The sequence below is a fragment of the Cyprinodon variegatus genome, unplaced genomic scaffold, assembly GCF_000732505.1.
Source record: "Cyprinodon variegatus isolate N-32 unplaced genomic scaffold, C_variegatus-1.0 Scaffold204, whole genome shotgun sequence".
NCBI lineage: Eukaryota > Metazoa > Chordata > Actinopteri > Cyprinodontiformes > Cyprinodontidae > Cyprinodon > Cyprinodon variegatus.
Genome location: NW_015150657.1, coordinates 465,585 through 485,426, shown reverse-complemented (window position 1 = coordinate 485,426; position 19,842 = coordinate 465,585). Strand labels below are relative to the sequence as shown.

Here is a 19,842-nt window from a genome sequence, read left to right as displayed (position 1 = left end):
TAAACACCCAAATGTTTGGAGGCTGGGGTGGCGAGGGGTGCTGGTGCCTACCTCCTGCTGTCGACAGGCGAGAGGCGGGGTACACCCTTGACAGTTTAAAACAAATTCCCCAGAAATATTTTGTAAAGCCAATGAGTCAAGATAATTAATAATGATATTAATTTGCGTCTGTAATTATTAGAAAAATTACAGAAGTGAACAGTTGAAAAAATAGATTTAAATGGATTTCATATTTTAGTGTGAATTAATCACCAAAGCATGGCTGCAGATTCTTTATACATATAGAGTAGTTGATAAATAATTTGCTCTCAGCCGCTTTTCAAGGCATGATTGTTGGACTATGAACTTACCAAAGGGCACCTTGTGCAAAATGTAGATGCAATGGTCTCATAGGATTTTTGAAGACACTTAATATTTCTAGAAATCACAGTTATTTATCACATATACAGCCACGGGAGCTTGGTTTCTCTAGAGAGCACTATGCCCTTCCAGAGATATTGAGTGTAGCAAAACTTCAGGGTTTATTTTGGAGGTGGGAGATCTATGACCTCTGTTACTTTTTAACCTATAGTTTGTTATTAGTGATCCTTATTCATTTTGCAGCCTACCTGCTGCTAAATTATGGATTAGGGGTTAAATGCTGATGTCACTCTCAGTACCATGAAAAGGGATCTGCAGGCAAACAGTTTTATGGTGGGATCATTCCCCTCCACTTGATGATGCATGAGACAACCTACCCTATGCATATCATTCCAGGGAGAATGAGGGACATTCTGTTTCCTGTTGCTTTTTCATCCATTTTTTTAAAAATACATTGGATTCATATGCATTTCAAAACTATACATTTCCACTCTACTATCATTGCACTTAACCAGTTAAGGCAGTTGAACCAGAATATGAGATTTATGTAAATCATAAAAAATATGTAAATAATAAAAACACAACAAAAAATACATAAATACTTTCTATTTACATTATTTAAAAAAATGAGTTCATTAAGGAAAGTTAACCCTAGCCATAAAATTGTAAATATCTAATTTGAAGTATTTATAAGATATTGGTCAGACTGTGCTAAACAGAAATCTTTGATTTCTGTTCTCATCATGCATGACCACATGTAGCTTTGGAATTTTTACAACAGCATTTGTCATATTTTGGCTTCTGTTTTCAAGAAACATGCCAGAAAATAATTGTTGTAATTCTTGGATGATGTAGAGCCTTTGCTTGAACTTGAACTAAGATGGTAAATTCCTGCTGGTAGCTTGACATAATAACAAATTGGCTTTGTTTTTTGTTGGTTTTCATCGTTTTCTTTTCCAGCTCCATCCTATTGTGAGAACAATTTGATTTTGCAACGTGATATCTTTAAAGATGAGATATATCCCTCCCGTAATGGGAAGCAGAATTATTTATTTTAATAACACCGATGCAAATGTAGTGGATTAGCTCTGAACTTAGGAGATGAAGACCTATGGAACTGTACCAATAGCACCTATTCCAATGAGCATCATTTAATCAAGGTTTTGTGAGACAGTATTGTATTTGGCCAGTACTGTGTGGTGCTGGCAGGGTACCTTAAGTAAGATTATGGGTCTCATTGGTTTTAGCCCCATGTTAGTAATCTGTTTGTGTGGAGATAGAGAACACATAAGCTCTGTAAATAATGCAAATCTGCTATTGGGCTTTACTTTGTGTTTCTTATTCACCATCTGTCTCTATTCTGTTTTCTGCAATCTTCTTGAGCTTTTTTTCCCTTTTCTGTTTTTTCTGACTGGTCTAAAAGTTTAGAATAATGCTGTCCTAAATTACAGCACAACAATGATTTAAACCACAATCTGTATCGATAAAGGAGCTAGTTTTAATGTGCATTTACACCCAAGTAATCAATCCCTCCCCTAAGTCTGACAATGCCTGCTTTGATAAAGCACTGCATATTATGTCGGCATCACTACTTTAATAAAATGTGCTTTTTACAGACTTCTTACTAGGGTTTTAATCCCAGATGGAATTGAGTGGAGGATAGTTTATTATGTTTGCTTATAGCATTTTGCAGAATATAATAATGAGAAAGTTTCTTCTGACTTTATAATAACAACCATCTCTAAATCTATAGAAGCGCTAATTAGAGATTTTAATTTAATTAGATGTTGTAATCTGTGATCCTAATTCTTTTTAATCTTAAACTATCTGATTCAGATTTGAGATGATTCTAATTTTTCTGTTAAACCTACAAATGAGATCCATGTCTACGTTTTCTGAATGAAACAAGATTTGAATTTATTCAATGCAAATAAAAACAAGAACATAAAAAAGCCACACAAAAAAAAAAAAAACAATGACCTTCAAAGGCACAGTCCAGAATTATGGACTTCTCTCTTTTGGCAATACTGAAAACCTATTTAATTTACAAAGTTAAAGGCAGAGAAATGCCATAAAAAATACATGAAGTCTCGTTTTCAGCATATATTTTATTTTACTGACTTGTTTTGGTCAACTCCAGATGTAAAAGTCACATTACAAGATATTTCAATTCATGTTGCAATCACTTAAGTTTAAAACAAAAAAAATTATAATAAATTGATATATATATATATATATATATTTATTTATATTTTTTTTTTAGATTTTCACTAAACACTATCATTATTTTTTGTAACAGATTCTTCAATCATAGTTTTTTTCTTACAGCTATAAATGACCTTTAAGCAGCTTTTCTGTTTTGACTTGTCCCTATCTATATTATGAGCCATCACATGATGTGTGAGAGACGCTAAAGTCACAAAAACCTGCCAATGGGATTTTAACTATTTACGTTAGTGTTAAGCAATATTGGCTGTCATACATACATAAATAAATATTATTATTCTCTGTCTTACCATAAATTGAACAGATCTTACCTTAACTTTAAAATTTCAAAAGCGTGTCAACAGTTCTTAATACGCCATTTATGTGGCTGATATTAACCCCTGTAAAGAAAAACTTTAATTATATCTTTAGATTTATGTTATGTTATTCATCAAATGATAGAAATGACTGTTTTCAGTTTGGAAACAGCTTGCACCTTTTGTCTCTCCTCTCCCCTGACTTCATGCTCCTCACTGACACTGAAAATTGCAAAAGTCTCCTTCCACCAACAAAACATTTCTATAACACCATTGTCTGATGATTTTGCTTTTTTTTTTTCCTCCCAGTTGTTCATATACTAAGCAGGCCATCCAAGGGTAAAATAGTCAAATTTCCATCCAATAACAATGAAAAGTTCCTTTGAACTGAGAGTTAATGAAATGTGACTAACAGTGCTGGGGCCCAAGTCTGCAAATTATTTTTGGTTTATTGTAGCCTGTCATCTACATCTGAGTAAATAAAAGCCATGTTTTACTTAAAATATGCTGAGAGTCCTTAAAAGCCTCAATTGACTATCCTCTTTCTTTTTTCCACAGAGATTCTCAACGGAGGCGTCTATATTGATCAGAACAAGTTCCTCTGCCATGCAGACACAATCCACTGGCAGGACATTGTCAAGTATCCCAGGCACCATCCTATAGTGGTGCCTACTAACAGCAGTGTCACGTGTAAGTAAAAGAGCAAGCAGACCATCTAAAAGAAGATAAGAAACAGTAAAGCAACTGAAGTACATCCTATTTTCTGCAGTGCTAAAGAATTCATAATATATAAGTTTGTTTTGGGTTTTTTTAGACCAATATCCCACATAAATACAGTTACATTGATTTAAACTGCAGGATGCATAATATAGCCACAGGTTAATAATTATACTTCTGTTCTTGCGCTTCATAGAAAGCTGCATTGATTTAAAATTGTGAATCAATTATACATTTGGTTATGGATTGTTAAAATCATTTAACATAACCAGATGTATCATATTTTTCCCCATGATTTCTTCTAGACTTTAGTTGGAGAGGGAACACATGTGCTGCTGGTACAGACACAGCTTCTAGCTATTTACCGGTACCTAATGCAGTATCTGGAGTGTTGACCAGATGTCTGAATTGCTGTTTTAGAACTCTACAAACCACCAGCTTATTTTCGATATGTTGTGTATTTAGACCAAAACTATTTCATTCAATTTTAAATATATGTAGAAAAGTTCAGTACTGTAGTTTAAATTGCTTTTTAGATTTAATAGTCATGTCTCTTAAGTACAAAGTTAGTGACCAATTCATTTAATCAATCACTTCCTTGTGAACTCATCGAACACACTGATTTGCAGAAGTGTTCATAGCTCTTCAAGCCTTATATAGTTTGTCAAATGACTATATGTACAAAACAGTGCATGATTGTGATGTGGGCAACACATAATAGTTTTAAACTGTTTTGCCAATAAAATCTTTAAAACATATCATCCTTTTAACAACTTACCATAAAAATGTAGCAGCCATTTTCCTTCAAAGGTTATTTATAAATATAGAGCACCAGTTTAAAATATAATATTGGCATACAGTCAATACATCTTATGAGTGAAAGTCTCAGTTTTTGTGAATAAAAAAATAATAATGAAGATCGAATAAATAAGCTGAGAGGTCAGGGACAGAATGTAGGGTAAGTTAGTAAGTTAGGGTCATGTAGATTACTGTGTAAATGTAATGGAGTATATTGCAATTGCAAACCTTAGGGTACATGCCCTTCAACTAATCTCTGGGGTCGAACAAGGAGAGCATTAAAAAAAGAGAGGTCAGGATGGTCAGTTTAACTAGAAGGTAATTGGCAGCATCCTACCGTTATGTAGCTCATCCTATTTTAGGGTTAGGCACTGATGACCTTTGTTTCACAGTATAATAACAGGGAAGGGGATAAAAAAAAAAAGGTCAATCACAAATGGAAAAGTTGGTGAGGCTGGGACTCAGATGACTTTGAGTTATGTGTCCTGAACCACTTACCATCCCCCATGCCTGAAAATAGATGCAGTTCTTCAGAAGGATTTAGGGAGATAAATACAGGGTGATCCTGTAAGAAAACTTGTCCGTCCCTGCAAATATTTGGGTCTGTTGTGGATTTTTTAATTCCCACCAGACACCTCCATCAAAATCCAGTTAAGTATTTGAAAAGAAAAAGATGTTTTCAGACATTTGCCTACCAGTTTGGAGGAACTTGAGCTATTTTGCATGAAAGTTCACTTTCAATTTTGTAAAGTTCAATCTCTTGATCTACAAAACAGTAAGTTACACACTCTATAAGACCAAGAGCTGTTATTGGAGCACAAGGGGTTCTGCAAATTGTTGACTCATGGAAACCTAAACATGAATGCACATCAAGCTTTTTGGCCAAAATCGTTTTCTCCCACAGTTATGCAAATCCTTTTGTGGGTCAGTCAGCTTAAATTACAAATTAGCAAAATAAAGTTTAATAGAACAGTCATCTGGTACCCCTGTTCCAATGGATTTCCATGTTATTCCCTTTAAACTCCAACTCCAGGCTTTGAGGGTCCTGGAATGTTTAGATGTTTCTGCACACCTGAGTCCAACATCAGCTGACTAGCAGAACTTTGCAGAGCTTGGGTCCAACTAAATCAGGTATATCAGTAGGGACACTTTAACCAAAGTGGAACTATGTGAGAGGTGCCTTTGAAATAGTTCTGGCAGTAAGAAAGGAAGCAGGAAGAGGAAGCAGGGTGCTTCCTATCCATCATTTAACATAGGGACCTACTTAAGAGCTATAAAGTTACACACAATACTTTGCGTGATGAGACACATAGGTATATCCCACCTCATGGAATTGAACAAAAATACATTATTTCCTTACTTTACGCTTTATGACACATGTAAATGTACACACCATAATTTGTTTTTTGGGGTTTAACAATGGATAGCTTTAGCCATTAGCTACATTTGTTATCCTGCTGTTTACAGTATTTCTACTTCCATAAGATGTATATAATAAACCATTTTATGCTCATGCATGCATAAACCCTGGTGTATGCATGTGTTAGCTTTCACCAGGAGTAAAAACTGGCAATGTTTAAACCAATGCATGGGGTGTACAAAACCAGACATCACCATTGTGCCATTGAATGTTGGTGATTGTACAGAATAACCAGAACCTGCTGAAAATGAATAGAACCTAAGAGTCATGTGCCAAAAACATTTTACATTAAACATAAAAATGTTTCCCAAAAGTAGTGGATGAGGCCACTCGCTCTTGAAAAATAAATATTAGATCAATCAAGCAAAATCGTAATTGGCTGATGAGTGTCTGTAATGAGCTTTGTAATGAAAACATAAATCTTGACTTTATTTTGTTGTTGTGCCTCATATAACCCTTTTATAGTCAGCTGAATAGTATGTTACTATTCAGCTGACTTTTATTTATTAGGAGATTTACTAGGGATGAAATATATTAATAATAAAAAAACAATATTAAATCTGTCAGACAGTTTGGGGGGCAGGCAATGTCTACTGTGGTTGTCAGTGAAGGAAGAATAAATCAAGTCACACCCTTTGACTCATTTATTTTACTCATTAAGCCTCTTAATACACTCCTTTCAGTTTTATAATCCCCCCACTATTTGACATTTGAATTAGTTTGTAAAATCATAAAATAAAAAGTTATTACCATTTTGAATTAAAATAAAAAGACAGTAAGCACATGTCCTTGGATATGTTCTCACAGCACTTGCTTTAGACCTCCAATGCATATTAACTACTCAGGGCATTGGTATTCTACTCAGGCCCCCTCCTCTCTGCAGCCCTGTTAGCCTCAGATTGACCTCAGCTCACGTGTATGTCATCCACCCCATCCAAAAGATCAAGGGTCTCCAAACTTCTAATCCACAACTAAGAACATTATCTTCCTGTTATTCTCTGAGGTCACAAAGTCTCTACATTATTTCTATGTTTGCTGTATCAGTGCCATGAATTTGGGGTCTATGTTTCTTTACAGGAATAGAATTTAACCTAAAGCTCAAGCATTGACAGTAGAGGCTGCATTTTTTCTCTGAAAGATTGACAGAAAACAGGCTAGGGAAGAGGCACAATGATACATGAAAAACATAAATATAAATGAAAAATAACTACACATTAAACAAGTGCTTGAAGATTTGTTAGAGGATAGAGAGTGATACAGTAGGCAGCAAGTCAATGTAATACTAGAAGGTCTCATCTGGAGAAGTTGATGAGCAAAGGGCAGGACTTTTTGTCATTCAGACTTACCTCTTACAGTTAGTCAATTACTAGAAAGTCAATTAAGTCCTTAAAGACTCAGAAAGCTGATTGCAGCTCTAAAGAAATAGGATTCCTTTCATCTCACTTTTTTTGCAGCTGTTATAAGGCTTCTCCTTATACCAAAACCTAATGCTACAGTTATATTAAGTTCATTGGTAAAAATGGCAGGAATGAATTAAGCAATGTGTTTTGTTATTAATATTTTTTTTCTTGAAACACGTCAGCCTGAGAAAGTGATCTGTTAAACAGCAGAAATGTGATCACGTTCATGTAATCACAAGCTTTTTTTCCTGTAAACAGCATGTTATTAAAAATTTTTGATTAAAGTAGTGATCACTTACTTACAGAATACTGAAAGTGGTTGTAAACCAAACCATTGGACCTTGGGGGGAAAAAAATACTTTAGTAAATGAAAAGTGTCTTCATTAAACCCAGAGATAGTTTTATGTTTATTCAAAGTTCACATACTGTAGAATCATTGTATTAAAAAGTTTAGCTAATATACAGTATCAGTATTTTCTTAATCTGATTTTTCTGATCTTTTTTTTTTTTTTTTTTTTTTTTTTATGCAGGCCAGAAGTGCCATCGTTCATGTACTGGACGTTGCTGGGGCCCCAAGGAGGACCATTGTCAAAGCTGTAAGTGTATTACTAGTAGAACACAACTATAAATTAAGTTAAATTCATGGCCTGTTTTTTTATTATTATTATTTTTTTTTTTTTTACCTCAGAATTTTAATTTTACCCCTGTTAATTTAATTTGATTTAATTTTCTAGTTAATGTTATGCAAAATTAAGGACAGTTTATGCTGAAAATCAATCAATTCATTGATGAATCATAGCTGAATCACAATGATTATAATAGTTTTTATTTTTGTTATTGTGTACATTATTATTATTGCAGTAATATGTTGAGTTTTTAATAATTTGTTCCTTTTTTACCAGATATCATGTATTTTAAGATCTAGAAAATATGATGGGAAACATAATTCAATTCAAGTTGAGTACTGAATTTCTTGTAAATTTGCTACCAAATAAAGGCCAGCAGTGCCTCAAAACTTAAAAAAATATATATGCTTTTATTTAAAAAGGTAAATAACTATTTTTTTGTCAAGGATAGAATCTATGTTGAGATTTGACTGTACCATACTCTTGCATCAAAGTTTATGTCATTTTTTTTCTTTTAAGAAAGTAATAATCAAAGCTTGATTTTAAAAAGTCTACCAGTTGAAAACTAAAAGAAGCATTTGTCTTACTCTTACTTACCCTTACTCCTAATATTTAGCCTAAAGGTTTTATTAAAGTAATATTAAGGTTTTTGCAGTTTCTCACCAAGAGTCTAGACTTGTGACCCTCCAACGTCAGAGACTTTGAGTTCATCCAAAGATATTAGGAAAATAGCTGTCCAGCACTATCAATAATTATTTGATAAATTCCAATAAAGATTTTACTCCTCATAATTGAAAATATTAATAATTCGACATGTATTTTTCTCCCTTTAGGCATGTTTCAGCTCTAATCAGAATCAAAATACTTAGTTAAATGAAAATTAAAAAATCATGGGTCAAATTAAAAAATATTTATTTTCTATTGCATATAGAAACTTGTTTTTTTTTTTATTTGAATTACATGTATCAACAAAAAAAAAAAAAACATGCAAATTACCAAAAGATGCACTGATCAATCACCAATATGTAATGTTATAAAGATATATAACTATAGGGTCAGTTGCCATTTGTTACAATGGGTTAACAGTTATTGAAGTTCAAACCAAATAAATAATTTCACTTTACTACATAGTCATAGTTAAGCCCATGTTTACAGCTGCACTCGCTGATTTTCTCTTATCAAACATCCTCTCACAGTAAATACACACAGAGGCAAAAACAGCAAACAAAACTGCTCCGGTTTATTCTGTGAAACAAGGTATGAATGAGGTTTTGCAAAAGATTTTGTTGTAAAAATAAACAAACATGAAGGCCATGGGTTACTTCATGTGTTACACCCCAAAAAAACTATTTCTGTAAATAAGCCAACTTTATCGTATCTGCTCTGATCTGCCAATTAGCCAATTATACTGATCACAATATTTAATTATCAAGAAACTATTTTACAAATCCATGTAAAAAAAATTCCAGGTTCTGCATTTCTAAATTTTGTATAAGTTACTCTCTCTTCCTCTTTAAGAAGCCATTGCATTTGAATTCAAAGATGTTTCTTGAAAAAAGTTCCCTTCTTTTAATCACTCACTGCGCTGACATCTTCATTTATGCTTTTCTGTCCTGGCATGAGTTTGTTCTGTGGCTCTGATCTCATTAAGATAATAAGGAATGAACTGTTTCACCATGTAAGGTTGACAGAAAGTCACTGACTAAGTTCAGATAAGGCTTGGCCCTGTATTTCTGCGGGTGGTTACCTGTTATCACAGTTTACCTCCTATCTCCAGCTTTACATTCAGTGCATGCTATCATTTGTTCTCTTTCCTTGCCTTTCAACGAAATTCTTTTAACTAGAATGTTCAATTAAATGTGTTGCAGTTATTAAGTAAATGTTTAATTAGAAGACATACTTTTATAATATCACTATTAATTGAACATTCTTTGTAAGATATATACATTCAAATAAGTATATAGAATTTGTGGCAGACCCTCATTTTTAACCTTAGGGAGTCAGTTTAGAGGAATGGTTTGAATTAACTTTAGGTCAAGGATAGGGTTGGGAATATATTTGTATTGGTTAGGGTAAATGTCAGGGTTAGGCATGAATGCAGAAACTAAAATAAATGTAAGTCAATGTAAAGTCTTAATATGGATAAAAATACAAATGAAAAGGGAAGGAGGGGAGGAGTGCTATCAAACTCTGTGGTCCTCATTGCTGCACTCTGGCTGCCATGTAACTAAAAGGACAAACTGATGATATATTTGAATACCATTGGTGTTTAGTTGGATTCTGCCTTGATGCAAGTACTGTAATTGTCACATTATCTGGACAGGTTCATAGCTTGGCTGGAACGGAGAAAACAATACAAAGAAACATGTCTCAGGAAAATTTTAGTAAACAGCCATTCACATACGTATGTCCATACATCCATCCATCCATCCATCCATTTTCTGTCATGCCTAAGCGGGGTCGCAAGAGGTGCTTGTGCCTATCTCCAGCTATCTAGGGGCGACAGGAAAAGTACACCCTGGACAGGTCGCCAGTCCATCGCAGGGCCCATTCACATATATTTGTTTTGTAATTGTAAAAGGATAATGTTGAAATACAAATTGCTGGCAAAATCCTTTGCATGGATATGGAAAAGACCATGCAAACTGATCACATACCGCCATCTGCACTTATGACCTTCAAAACGTGCATAAAAGCTCAAAATGCTACTGTACATATATCTATTAAAATAGAGTTTAAGCCATCCACATGTATCCACTAAGTGCTCAAATATTTTTAAAATGTTATTATTAGGATAGTCGTTTTTACACTTTAAAATAAACAGTTTTCATTCATTTTCAACGTTTTTCTTTGTAACTGACACCAAATCCGGCTGATTGCAAATAAGAGGTACTGTACAGTAATTGAAACCTCTCAGTCCTATTTTTCAAAAGTGTTCAGGTGTTACCAGTAAAAATTGATCTTTATTTTATATTCTTAAAGGAGAAAAAAAAAAATCTTTAATTCAAATAAAAAAATTATGGAATGTTTAATTATAAGAGTACAGCGGAATGACCAAATGTGGAAAACTAACAGCCTTTATAACTTTTTTTTTTCTTAGTCCACAACTGGAAAAGGAAAATTTTACCCATGTAAATAGCAACTGAAAGGCACTGGCTCCTGTGACTGATGCTGCTGTCCACAGTCTGTTCAAATGGAAGCTCCCAGGCATATTTCATGAGATGAATTCTTTTGGTGTTTGTTGTCACCATGCACTATTTCTTTTTCTTTTTTTCAAAATGGAAGTTTTAAAGCCAAATTGATAAACAACATTGCATTTTTTTTTTTAGTCTTGCTCTCTCTCCCTCTTCCCTCTTTTTGGCAAGGTCATTTGTTTGACTGAGTGTCTTTAAATAAAGCAGGCCATTTCATTTTAGGCCAGGCACCGTTAATGGAATGGCGCTGATGATATGTTCGGCGTGGGTTGAAGTGTGTGCTCGTGGTCACATTTTTCGTTTTGGTGACTTTTCCGTTAAGATATCCATCACTCTGATAATATCTCTTCAAAGTAACTGCGGAGGAGAAATGGAGCATCCAACAAAACATCATGAGACTACATTAACAAAAGTGGAGAGTTTTACTTGCTAAATCAAGGCTTATATATTTTTAGATTGCCAACATCACTACTAACTACTAAATTTAAGTTTTGCTATTATATTACTGAAAAATAAATTTAGATATTTATTCATAACGTATAATAAAAGCTATGAATCACTTAGGAGGAATATTCCCAAATAAGTTTGTGTTCGGTCACAGTTAAAAGAAAACAAGTAATTGTATGATTAAAAATCCACACAGCATTTAATAAGTATGTTAACTTCAAAATGCAACTTCATGCATGCAATTTTACATGCAAATAGAAGCATATTAATTACAGAACAAAATGACAATTATTATAAAGTTTAATTTAAATATAAAAGCATAACCTTTGAAGATAATTGAGCAGTTTGATCGTTTATTTACCAAAACATTTATTCTCTTATTACTTTACTCCTTTTTTATTCCTGATGTTTCATAATAGTCATTTTGTAAGTACATTTAAGATGTGCCTTTTATCAGTTGTCTTTGTCTGCAGCACGTTCAATGTACATTGCCATATGGCTGTTTGTAAGAGAGGCAAGCAGCCATACGGTACCCCATATGAGCATAAAGACAAGTGAGAAAGGGACAGGCAGCTCTCCATTATGATAGCAATACACTTTGTTAAATGGCAATCACTGCATTTCTGTCGCATTCAGCGAGAGACCCCTTAGGTGCTCTTACAGGCAGAGAAAGACAATATGGTAGCACATTACTGAATATAGCTTGCTGGAAAAAAAAATCATATACTGTATGCAAACAGATGCAAACACTAATTCATAAAAGTTTAGGTGCTGCTAGCAAAGAAAAGACTAGACAATTGTGTTATTTATTTCCGTGGTGTGTGTACAAATAGTTGTCCATTTTGTTTTTATTTTAAATTAAGCTTTTTACCTATTCATGTCCATTGATCATTCATTTATTGTAGCTTACATGACTATCAAGTCTAACAAATTGCACCACTTTTACACCTGACCAGTACATCCAATTATCCAATTATTATTATAGACATCTTTTGGATGCAATTCATAATTTATTATACTTCAGAGTTTTTCATGGTAAGATGTGTAAGCATATATGTTCCTTTTGTTGAAACTATGCAATCTTTATTAAATAATTAAGAATATAAAGATCACATGGTTGTGCAGAAAGATTGGTGCAAACAAATGACTGTGGTCTAGGTCTTATGGAATATGTTCTTTATTTCTTATTTGTATATTTTCACCTTCACAGTAACCAAGACGGTGTGTGCTGAACAGTGTGATGGTCGCTGCTTTGGTCCCTATGTAAGTGACTGCTGCCATCGTGAGTGTGCGGGTGGGTGCTTTGGCCCAAAGGACACGGACTGTTTTGTAAGTGGACCGTCTACGATGATCATAAACAATGGCTTCATATTGTTCTAATTAAATCACACAGTGCTTTGTCTGCTATTTTGTTTGTCTAACTTATAAATATGTCTATGCTCAGGGTCGACGTCAACAATATACTTCTAAAACATTTATCCGTCGCTATGAATGTCGCTTGTATAGTAAATATATCGGGAAACATTTCTAATTTTTTCTTTACAGTTGAATATAGAGTTCACAATAGTAAACTATCCATTCTGGTTTTGCTTATGAGCTTGATTACATTTGAAAGCATGGTTTTCCTTTTAAATATTTTTATTTTGCTTAAGCAAATACTAATCGAGATACATAAATCAAAACTTGTTTGAACATACTCTTTTTTTCCTTTTTGTTTTTTTTCCTACAAATAGGCCCCTTTATTTAAGCTTTATTAAAAACACTGTATATTGATGTTTGATGTTAAGAAACAAAGCTTTCAGTGCCTCCATTCCTATGACTGAATAAATAAAAAAAAAACAATACACTACCAATCACAAAGCAGTAGAAAATTACATTAACTTTCAATTATGAAGAAGTGTTTATGTTTAGATAAAATATATATATAGTAAATCTAGTAGATCTTGCATTTCTAGTTAAGTATGCAAAGTAATGCTTTGAAATATAAATGTAAAATTTTAATATAAGGGCCTGATTTTTTTTTTTTCCTTTAGATATGATCTTTTGTTGTTATTTAGCACCTTGAAATTACTGTTGTTCCTATTTCACTCTATATAAACCCTCCTATCAGAAGTATCACCTGAAATTAGTTCATTGTTCCATGAAATACCAAAACAGAAAATATTATTATATGAAAGTTGATGCAAAAACTGTGCTCAGATTTGTATTTATATATTAGCTAAATTATTATCATGTCTGAGTATTTGATCCATTTTAAAGGAACGCAATTTCTATCTCCAACATTATCGAACTCTTTTACACACTCAAGGGGAAAATCGGTTTTCAGATGCTGTGTTGTCAATACAATAAAACTAAGTTTAAGCGTATCAATACACACCTACCTAGATGCTGTAACAATCCTGGTACCACATTCAAAATTTCATTCTATTCAGTTTCTGCCATATTTTTTGATCATCGGATCAAAAACATATGAGGATTCGTGTCATCTTATATGTGAATTATGTATATTTAAATGAAGTAGATAAAACCCTATTTTGTGTTTACAGGCCTGCACAAACTTTAATGACAGTGGGGCGTGTGTTACACAGTGCCCACAACCATTTGTCTACAATCCTACCACATTCCAACTTGAACACAACCCAAGGGCAAAGTACACCTATGGAGCCTTCTGTGTCAAGAAGTGTCCGCGTAAGTTTCCCAAACGTAACACACAAATACATACACTACAAAAAAAGGTGAGTCTGAAATCAAGACAGAAAAAAATCCCTGGAAAAAAATCACCAAGTGAAAATGTTTGTCTAAGCAGCAAGATAAATTTACTTGACAAGATTTCTTGATTTAAGATTTTTAAATCTAAAAAAAAAAGAAAAACTAAGGTAAGAGCCTGCGGGGCAATTAATACTACTGATATTTTTACACATTTTGTCCCATTACATCAATATCAAATTTATATTTTAGATGTGAGAAACCTAGTAGTGTGTAGTTGTGTGAAGAAATAAATAGCTTTTTGTGGAAAAAAAAAAAAAGAAGTGAGCTGTACTTGTATCCCACCTTACTTTCATACTCCTAAATAAATGCAACTGCCACCAGCAGTCTTTTGTAGTCACCTTTATCAAATCAATTCCACTTGCTAGTACCTTCACAGCTCCTTTTTAAAGGGTGCAAGATTTTTTAGTGAACATTAGTGAACGAGGATCATCAACAAGACATAGAAACACACTTACTGGATAGAGATGTAATGGCAGAACTGCAAACCTTTAGTTAAGAAATGGCCTGAAAATCTATCAAAACAGCTTTTTTCGCCTTGACATGGTGCAGTAACTGTTAAGAGAACTCTTTAAGAAGAGAAGCAAGTAAAAGGCCAAACCTAAAGAAGATATTTTTTTTCTATTGACAAGACAAGCTTTAGTTGTACACTTCAAAAATCTGGCCTCTATGAAGTTATTGCATGGATAAACCCATCAAATTTGAAGTTTACCCAAGCAATAAAGGAGATCACAAAACACCTCTAAGAATGTGCTCTGGTCAAACTAAACTAAACTAAAACCTACTTGTTTGTAATGGCGTATATCCAGTCTTTCAAAGATTGGAGAAATATTTCAGCCTTTGGATTTGTCTGACAGAATAAAAGTTGACTCGTGAAAGTGACTAAAAATCAAGGAACACATCATTACTATAGCAGCTATCCCATTGTAACACTGTGTTACTTAAACAGCTATTTAAACAGCACTGCAGCAACTCAATGTTTTTTAATAATAACAATAGTTTCAGTCTTTAACAACGTTCTGTTTTTTTCTCAAGTTATTATTTAGAGGTGGTTTAAAATCAGGAAAGGTAATTTTTTTTTTTTTTCTTTTTTGGTAGTGTTTCTTTACATCACCTCTTGCCAATTTCACCCTGTTTTTTGTTTTTGTGTCCCTACACTGGTGGATGAACACGGCTTTCCTTGCCTTTTGTCCGTTACCAAGCCCACAACTAATTGTGAGCAAGTAACAGTGCTCACAGCATGAGTGAAAAGGCCAACCAGCAGGTGTGGAAATGTGCAAATGCAAGCAGCGTAATCTTTTGGCAGATGTAAAATATGAATTCAAAAAGTTCATTTCTTTGCAGGAATAGAAACTTCAACCTTATTTGTATAAAACAATGATACAATTATTGTCATTACATTCATCAGTATAAGGAGCAGTTGCTTTAGTGTTATTATTTGTGTTTTTATTCATATGTCCTTTTTTAATAGTAGTATTAGACGTATTATTTTAAATATCAGTACTCAAACTGCCACTCACAACCCACTTCAGATTAAAGAAGCTCATATCTGCTTAATGTGGATTTAAAAGTAACTGTAATATTTACTTACATTTAGTATTCAAATGTTTGCTTTTAAGAAAAACTACAGAAAGTTTGGGAATATGTTCACTATTTGTTTGATTGTCTTTTGGTTTTAGTGGCTAAAAGCTCTATCAGTTTTTTGTTTTTTATATTTCCAATGAGCACATACATATTTTCAATTTCTTTGGTCAAATACTTTATTATGTGATATCTTTTTTTCACCTTCAGAAAAGTGCATGAGACAAAAAGTAAACCAAAGTGCCTTTTGCTGTGTTTTTTCTCCCTCTATATTTTGTACCGAGACTTTTCCACTACTTATTTCACCATGTGTCCTAGTGACAAACAGCAGTCATCTGTATCTGACATTTAACATGACTTCGTCCCCCCAGATAACTTTGTGGTGGACCACAGCTCTTGTGTGAGAGCATGCCCTAGTAACAAGATGGAGGTGGAGGAGAACCGTATTAAGATGTGCATCCCTTGCACTGATATCTGCCCAAAAGGTAAAATAAAAGATTGTAACCAATGTATATAAAGTTAAGTATTAACAATTTCTCATTCTTTACTTAGATGGAGTTGTGTCCCTGAAAATGTGAGGATAAATGACTGTACTAGTGATGGGGCAGCATGTACCATTTGAAACATTTCAAAAGTTCAACTTCGATAGCCACCAATTAGCCAATTAGGGTTGCACTAAGACAGTTTTGACATGATTATTGCAGACCAAAATAAATCTGTAATATTACATAGCATCCCATATGTCTAGGTTAATCAGCTTAAATGCAAAATAAGTTGATTTTGAGATTAGCTGCACTTTTAATAATAATCTCTATGAATAATTCAATCATCCATTGACATGTTTCTGAGTATCATGATAGGAAAATAAAACATGACAAACTCATTTCATTATAAATCTTTATATATTATTATATTATTGTTTTATGTTTGAATGATCAATATTTAATCTGATACCTTTTGCTTTCTTTCTGCTGTGCAGCATGCGATGGAATAGGTACTGCCAGCCTACAGACAGCTCAGACAGTGGACTCAAGCAACATTGACAAGTTTGTCAACTGCACCAAAATCAATGGCAACCTGGTGTTCCTTATTACTGGAATTAAAGGGTAAGGCCAGTAGACCATTAAAACAATATTTATGACTGTAAAGTCCCCATCTGGTCCTGAATTTCATCTTTAAAATGATGATAGTTGAAGAAAATAGGGTAAATGATCCAACTTCAGTCAACCCACATCCCCATTAGAAACACGGTCCAAATTATATAGAAACGATAATACATTTGTTGTTTGTGGACTAGCATCTAACTGTAAATCTCTAAACAAACTAAATCTAAACACAAAGCACCTTTATATTGAAGGGTTTGTACAATTAACCACATAGATCAGGGGTATCCAATTAACAATCAGCAGGGTCCGAATAAAGATCATCAACAACCAATAAATGTCTGGAGACATTTTTAATTATAACCTGTTACTTTAAACAAATTTTAACATTGAAATAAAATGAGGTGTTTATGCATCCATGTTATACATTGACTTTTTAAATAAAAAAAAATAAAAAGTACAACATATTCCATTTTAAAATCTAAAGTGTTTTTTAAGTAGAGAACAACAGTCTTTCGGTAGACAATTTCCTGATTCACATATTTTATAAAACACCTGAACTGACCATTTATTTTTTTATTTTTTTTATTTTTTTATGGCTTTATAACAGATGTAGGCTTTAGGCTGCCCTGCAAGGATTTAAACCTGGGTTTGATTGGTGACAAAGCCATTCTAAAGCACATATCAAGGTGCTCATTTTTAGCCTGGATCCATATTTATTTTTGATTATGTTCATTGTGTAGAATCCTGCTTCACAGCAGTAGGTTGAGCCAAACATGCTTAAAATATGCAGGGTCATCTCTGAGCACACCATTTCACTTTTCTTTCACCAGTTCACTACAGTTCTTCCAGCAGTCCACACTTTCTTTCCCTTTTTCTCATCGTCTTCTCCTTCTTTCTCATCGCCGGGCTTGCCACAGGTTTGCTTACTACAGTATGTCTACAAGTAGCTAACAGTAGCGACCCTGACTGGCACAGCTCATTGGCTAATTTGTATCACCTGTAGCCTGGTGCCGGATGCTCTGTACAAACCGGAGAAGTAAAAGTGAAATTAGACCCTGCCGTCGGACAGCATGCAGTAATTTATAAATGTTTTAAATCAGGTTGGGTCCAGATAAGCCAGCAGGTGGGTCCGGATCCGGACCACGGTCCGATTATCTGTGAACTCTGGCATAGACTGATGAATCTGCTTTAATAGCAGCCCACAGCAAGTAAACAATAATATAAAGATGTAAAGCTAAATAAACAATTATTACTATTCTTACTCTATTAATATTGCCAACAAAGCTGGTTCTTCAGTCAGATTAGCATCAACATCATTGCAAATACAAAGAAAGAATTATGCTGTTTAACTTTCCTTTAACTTATTTTTCTCTGAATGTTTTAAAACTCGATTTCTAAATTCAGCAATCAAGTCTTTGCAGAAAAGTTTTATGTAATATTGAATCAACCGTATTTTTTTATTAGATAAAGTTTTCCCTGTTTTAGCTTGTTTTGTGTCTTTTTTTTTCTTTTACCTTACATGGACAGTAAATCAGCCCCATATGACCAAATGGTTAAGTTTTTTGTTGAATGAAATACATTTTCTTGAATATATTGGTTCTACTCATGACTTGTGCACTCATCATTAATTCAATGGTAGGGAACTACAATGGGCCAAGATCTCTTCATATCCATTTGCATATTACTTTATATTACTATACATGAACTGCATAGAGCTTATGCAGTTAAGTTAATTTACATTTTAGGGTGGCTCAGCAATCCTTTAAAATATCTCTGGATGGAGATCAGGATGAGGGTTATGATAATTGGCCTTTCAACCTCTAAGATACAGATTCCATTGTAATTCATATGAAAGATGTAAGAAACTAGTTGATATTATATAGTGTTTGATTGCTGTAATCCATATAAAGGATTTCAGTTGATTGTTGAAGGCATTGTAACTAATTTCTGACATAATATTTGTGTGTACTGTATATAATAAAAGTTAAATAATAGATTTAAAAAAAGATACTTCTGTTGTAATTTCTCATATTTGGTAAAATGTTCACATTATTTCATTTAGGAAGAAACGTTTTATTATAACAAAAATAACTTGGAATCTAAATACAAAAAAGGGGTATGAATAATTTTAAACTCAATAACTCTTATTGGCTACTTTATTAAGTATGCCTTGTTAGTATCAGGCACATCACCCTTTCTTTCAGAACTGTCTCACGTCTTTCTAACCAAGGGTCAACAAAGGGTTGTATATTTATTTTCAAAATTATAGCATGATCCATTTGCTGTGAATCTTAGTTTCCTAATCACAATATTCAAAAAGCCAATTTTAAAAGGCCATTTTTTATAAGGTCTGTGACATGATGCATTATGTTTGAAAAGAAAGATGCACCGATCTCATAAAGTGAATTAACAATACTTAGAAGTCCGTGGCAATTAAATATGCTCACTAGGATAAAGGACCCAAAGTATGCACCTAACCTTTGAACCTCTACCAGCAGTTATTAATGCCAAAGAGGATCAGTGATTTCAAATTGGTAATATAAAATGTCCTACTACTGTATTCGTGCAGCAAAACTGAAGAATTATTGAAAAAGGTAAGATTGACCTAACCTGTAATTGTCTTATTTTGGTGGGGTTGTGCAAATTATAACCTTAGTTTCCTGTTTTAGCAGACAGGAGATGCACCATCTTTGTGCTCTGCTGCTGTAGCCCATGTGATTTAAGATTCTACATACTCTATATTTTGTAGTTGCTGCTGCCTTTTTCTTATCTGAAACTGTTCTGCTTATTGTTCTTTCATCTTTGAAATCAATAACTACTTTCTGTATGTTTTTTAGATTTTTCTTGTAAACCTAACAGACGGTTTTGGGCAAATAGCTAAATGGATCAGGCCAGCCTTGCTGTT

General features: G+C 33.5%; 1 protein-coding gene across 1 annotated transcript in view; it reads left to right on the top strand.

Moving 5' to 3' along the window:
* Positions 1-19,842, top strand: part of erbb4 (erb-b2 receptor tyrosine kinase 4) — a 367,864-nt gene that overhangs the window by 247,108 nt on the left and 100,914 nt on the right. The window contains exons 4-9 of the mRNA XM_015379960.1: positions 3,441-3,572; positions 7,748-7,813; positions 12,695-12,813; positions 14,031-14,172; positions 16,203-16,316; positions 16,811-16,937. Of these exons, the coding sequence (XP_015235446.1) occupies positions 3,441-3,572; positions 7,748-7,813; positions 12,695-12,813; positions 14,031-14,172; positions 16,203-16,316; positions 16,811-16,937 (700 nt within the window). The remainder of the gene's footprint in view (positions 1-3,440; positions 3,573-7,747; positions 7,814-12,694; positions 12,814-14,030; positions 14,173-16,202; positions 16,317-16,810; positions 16,938-19,842) is intronic.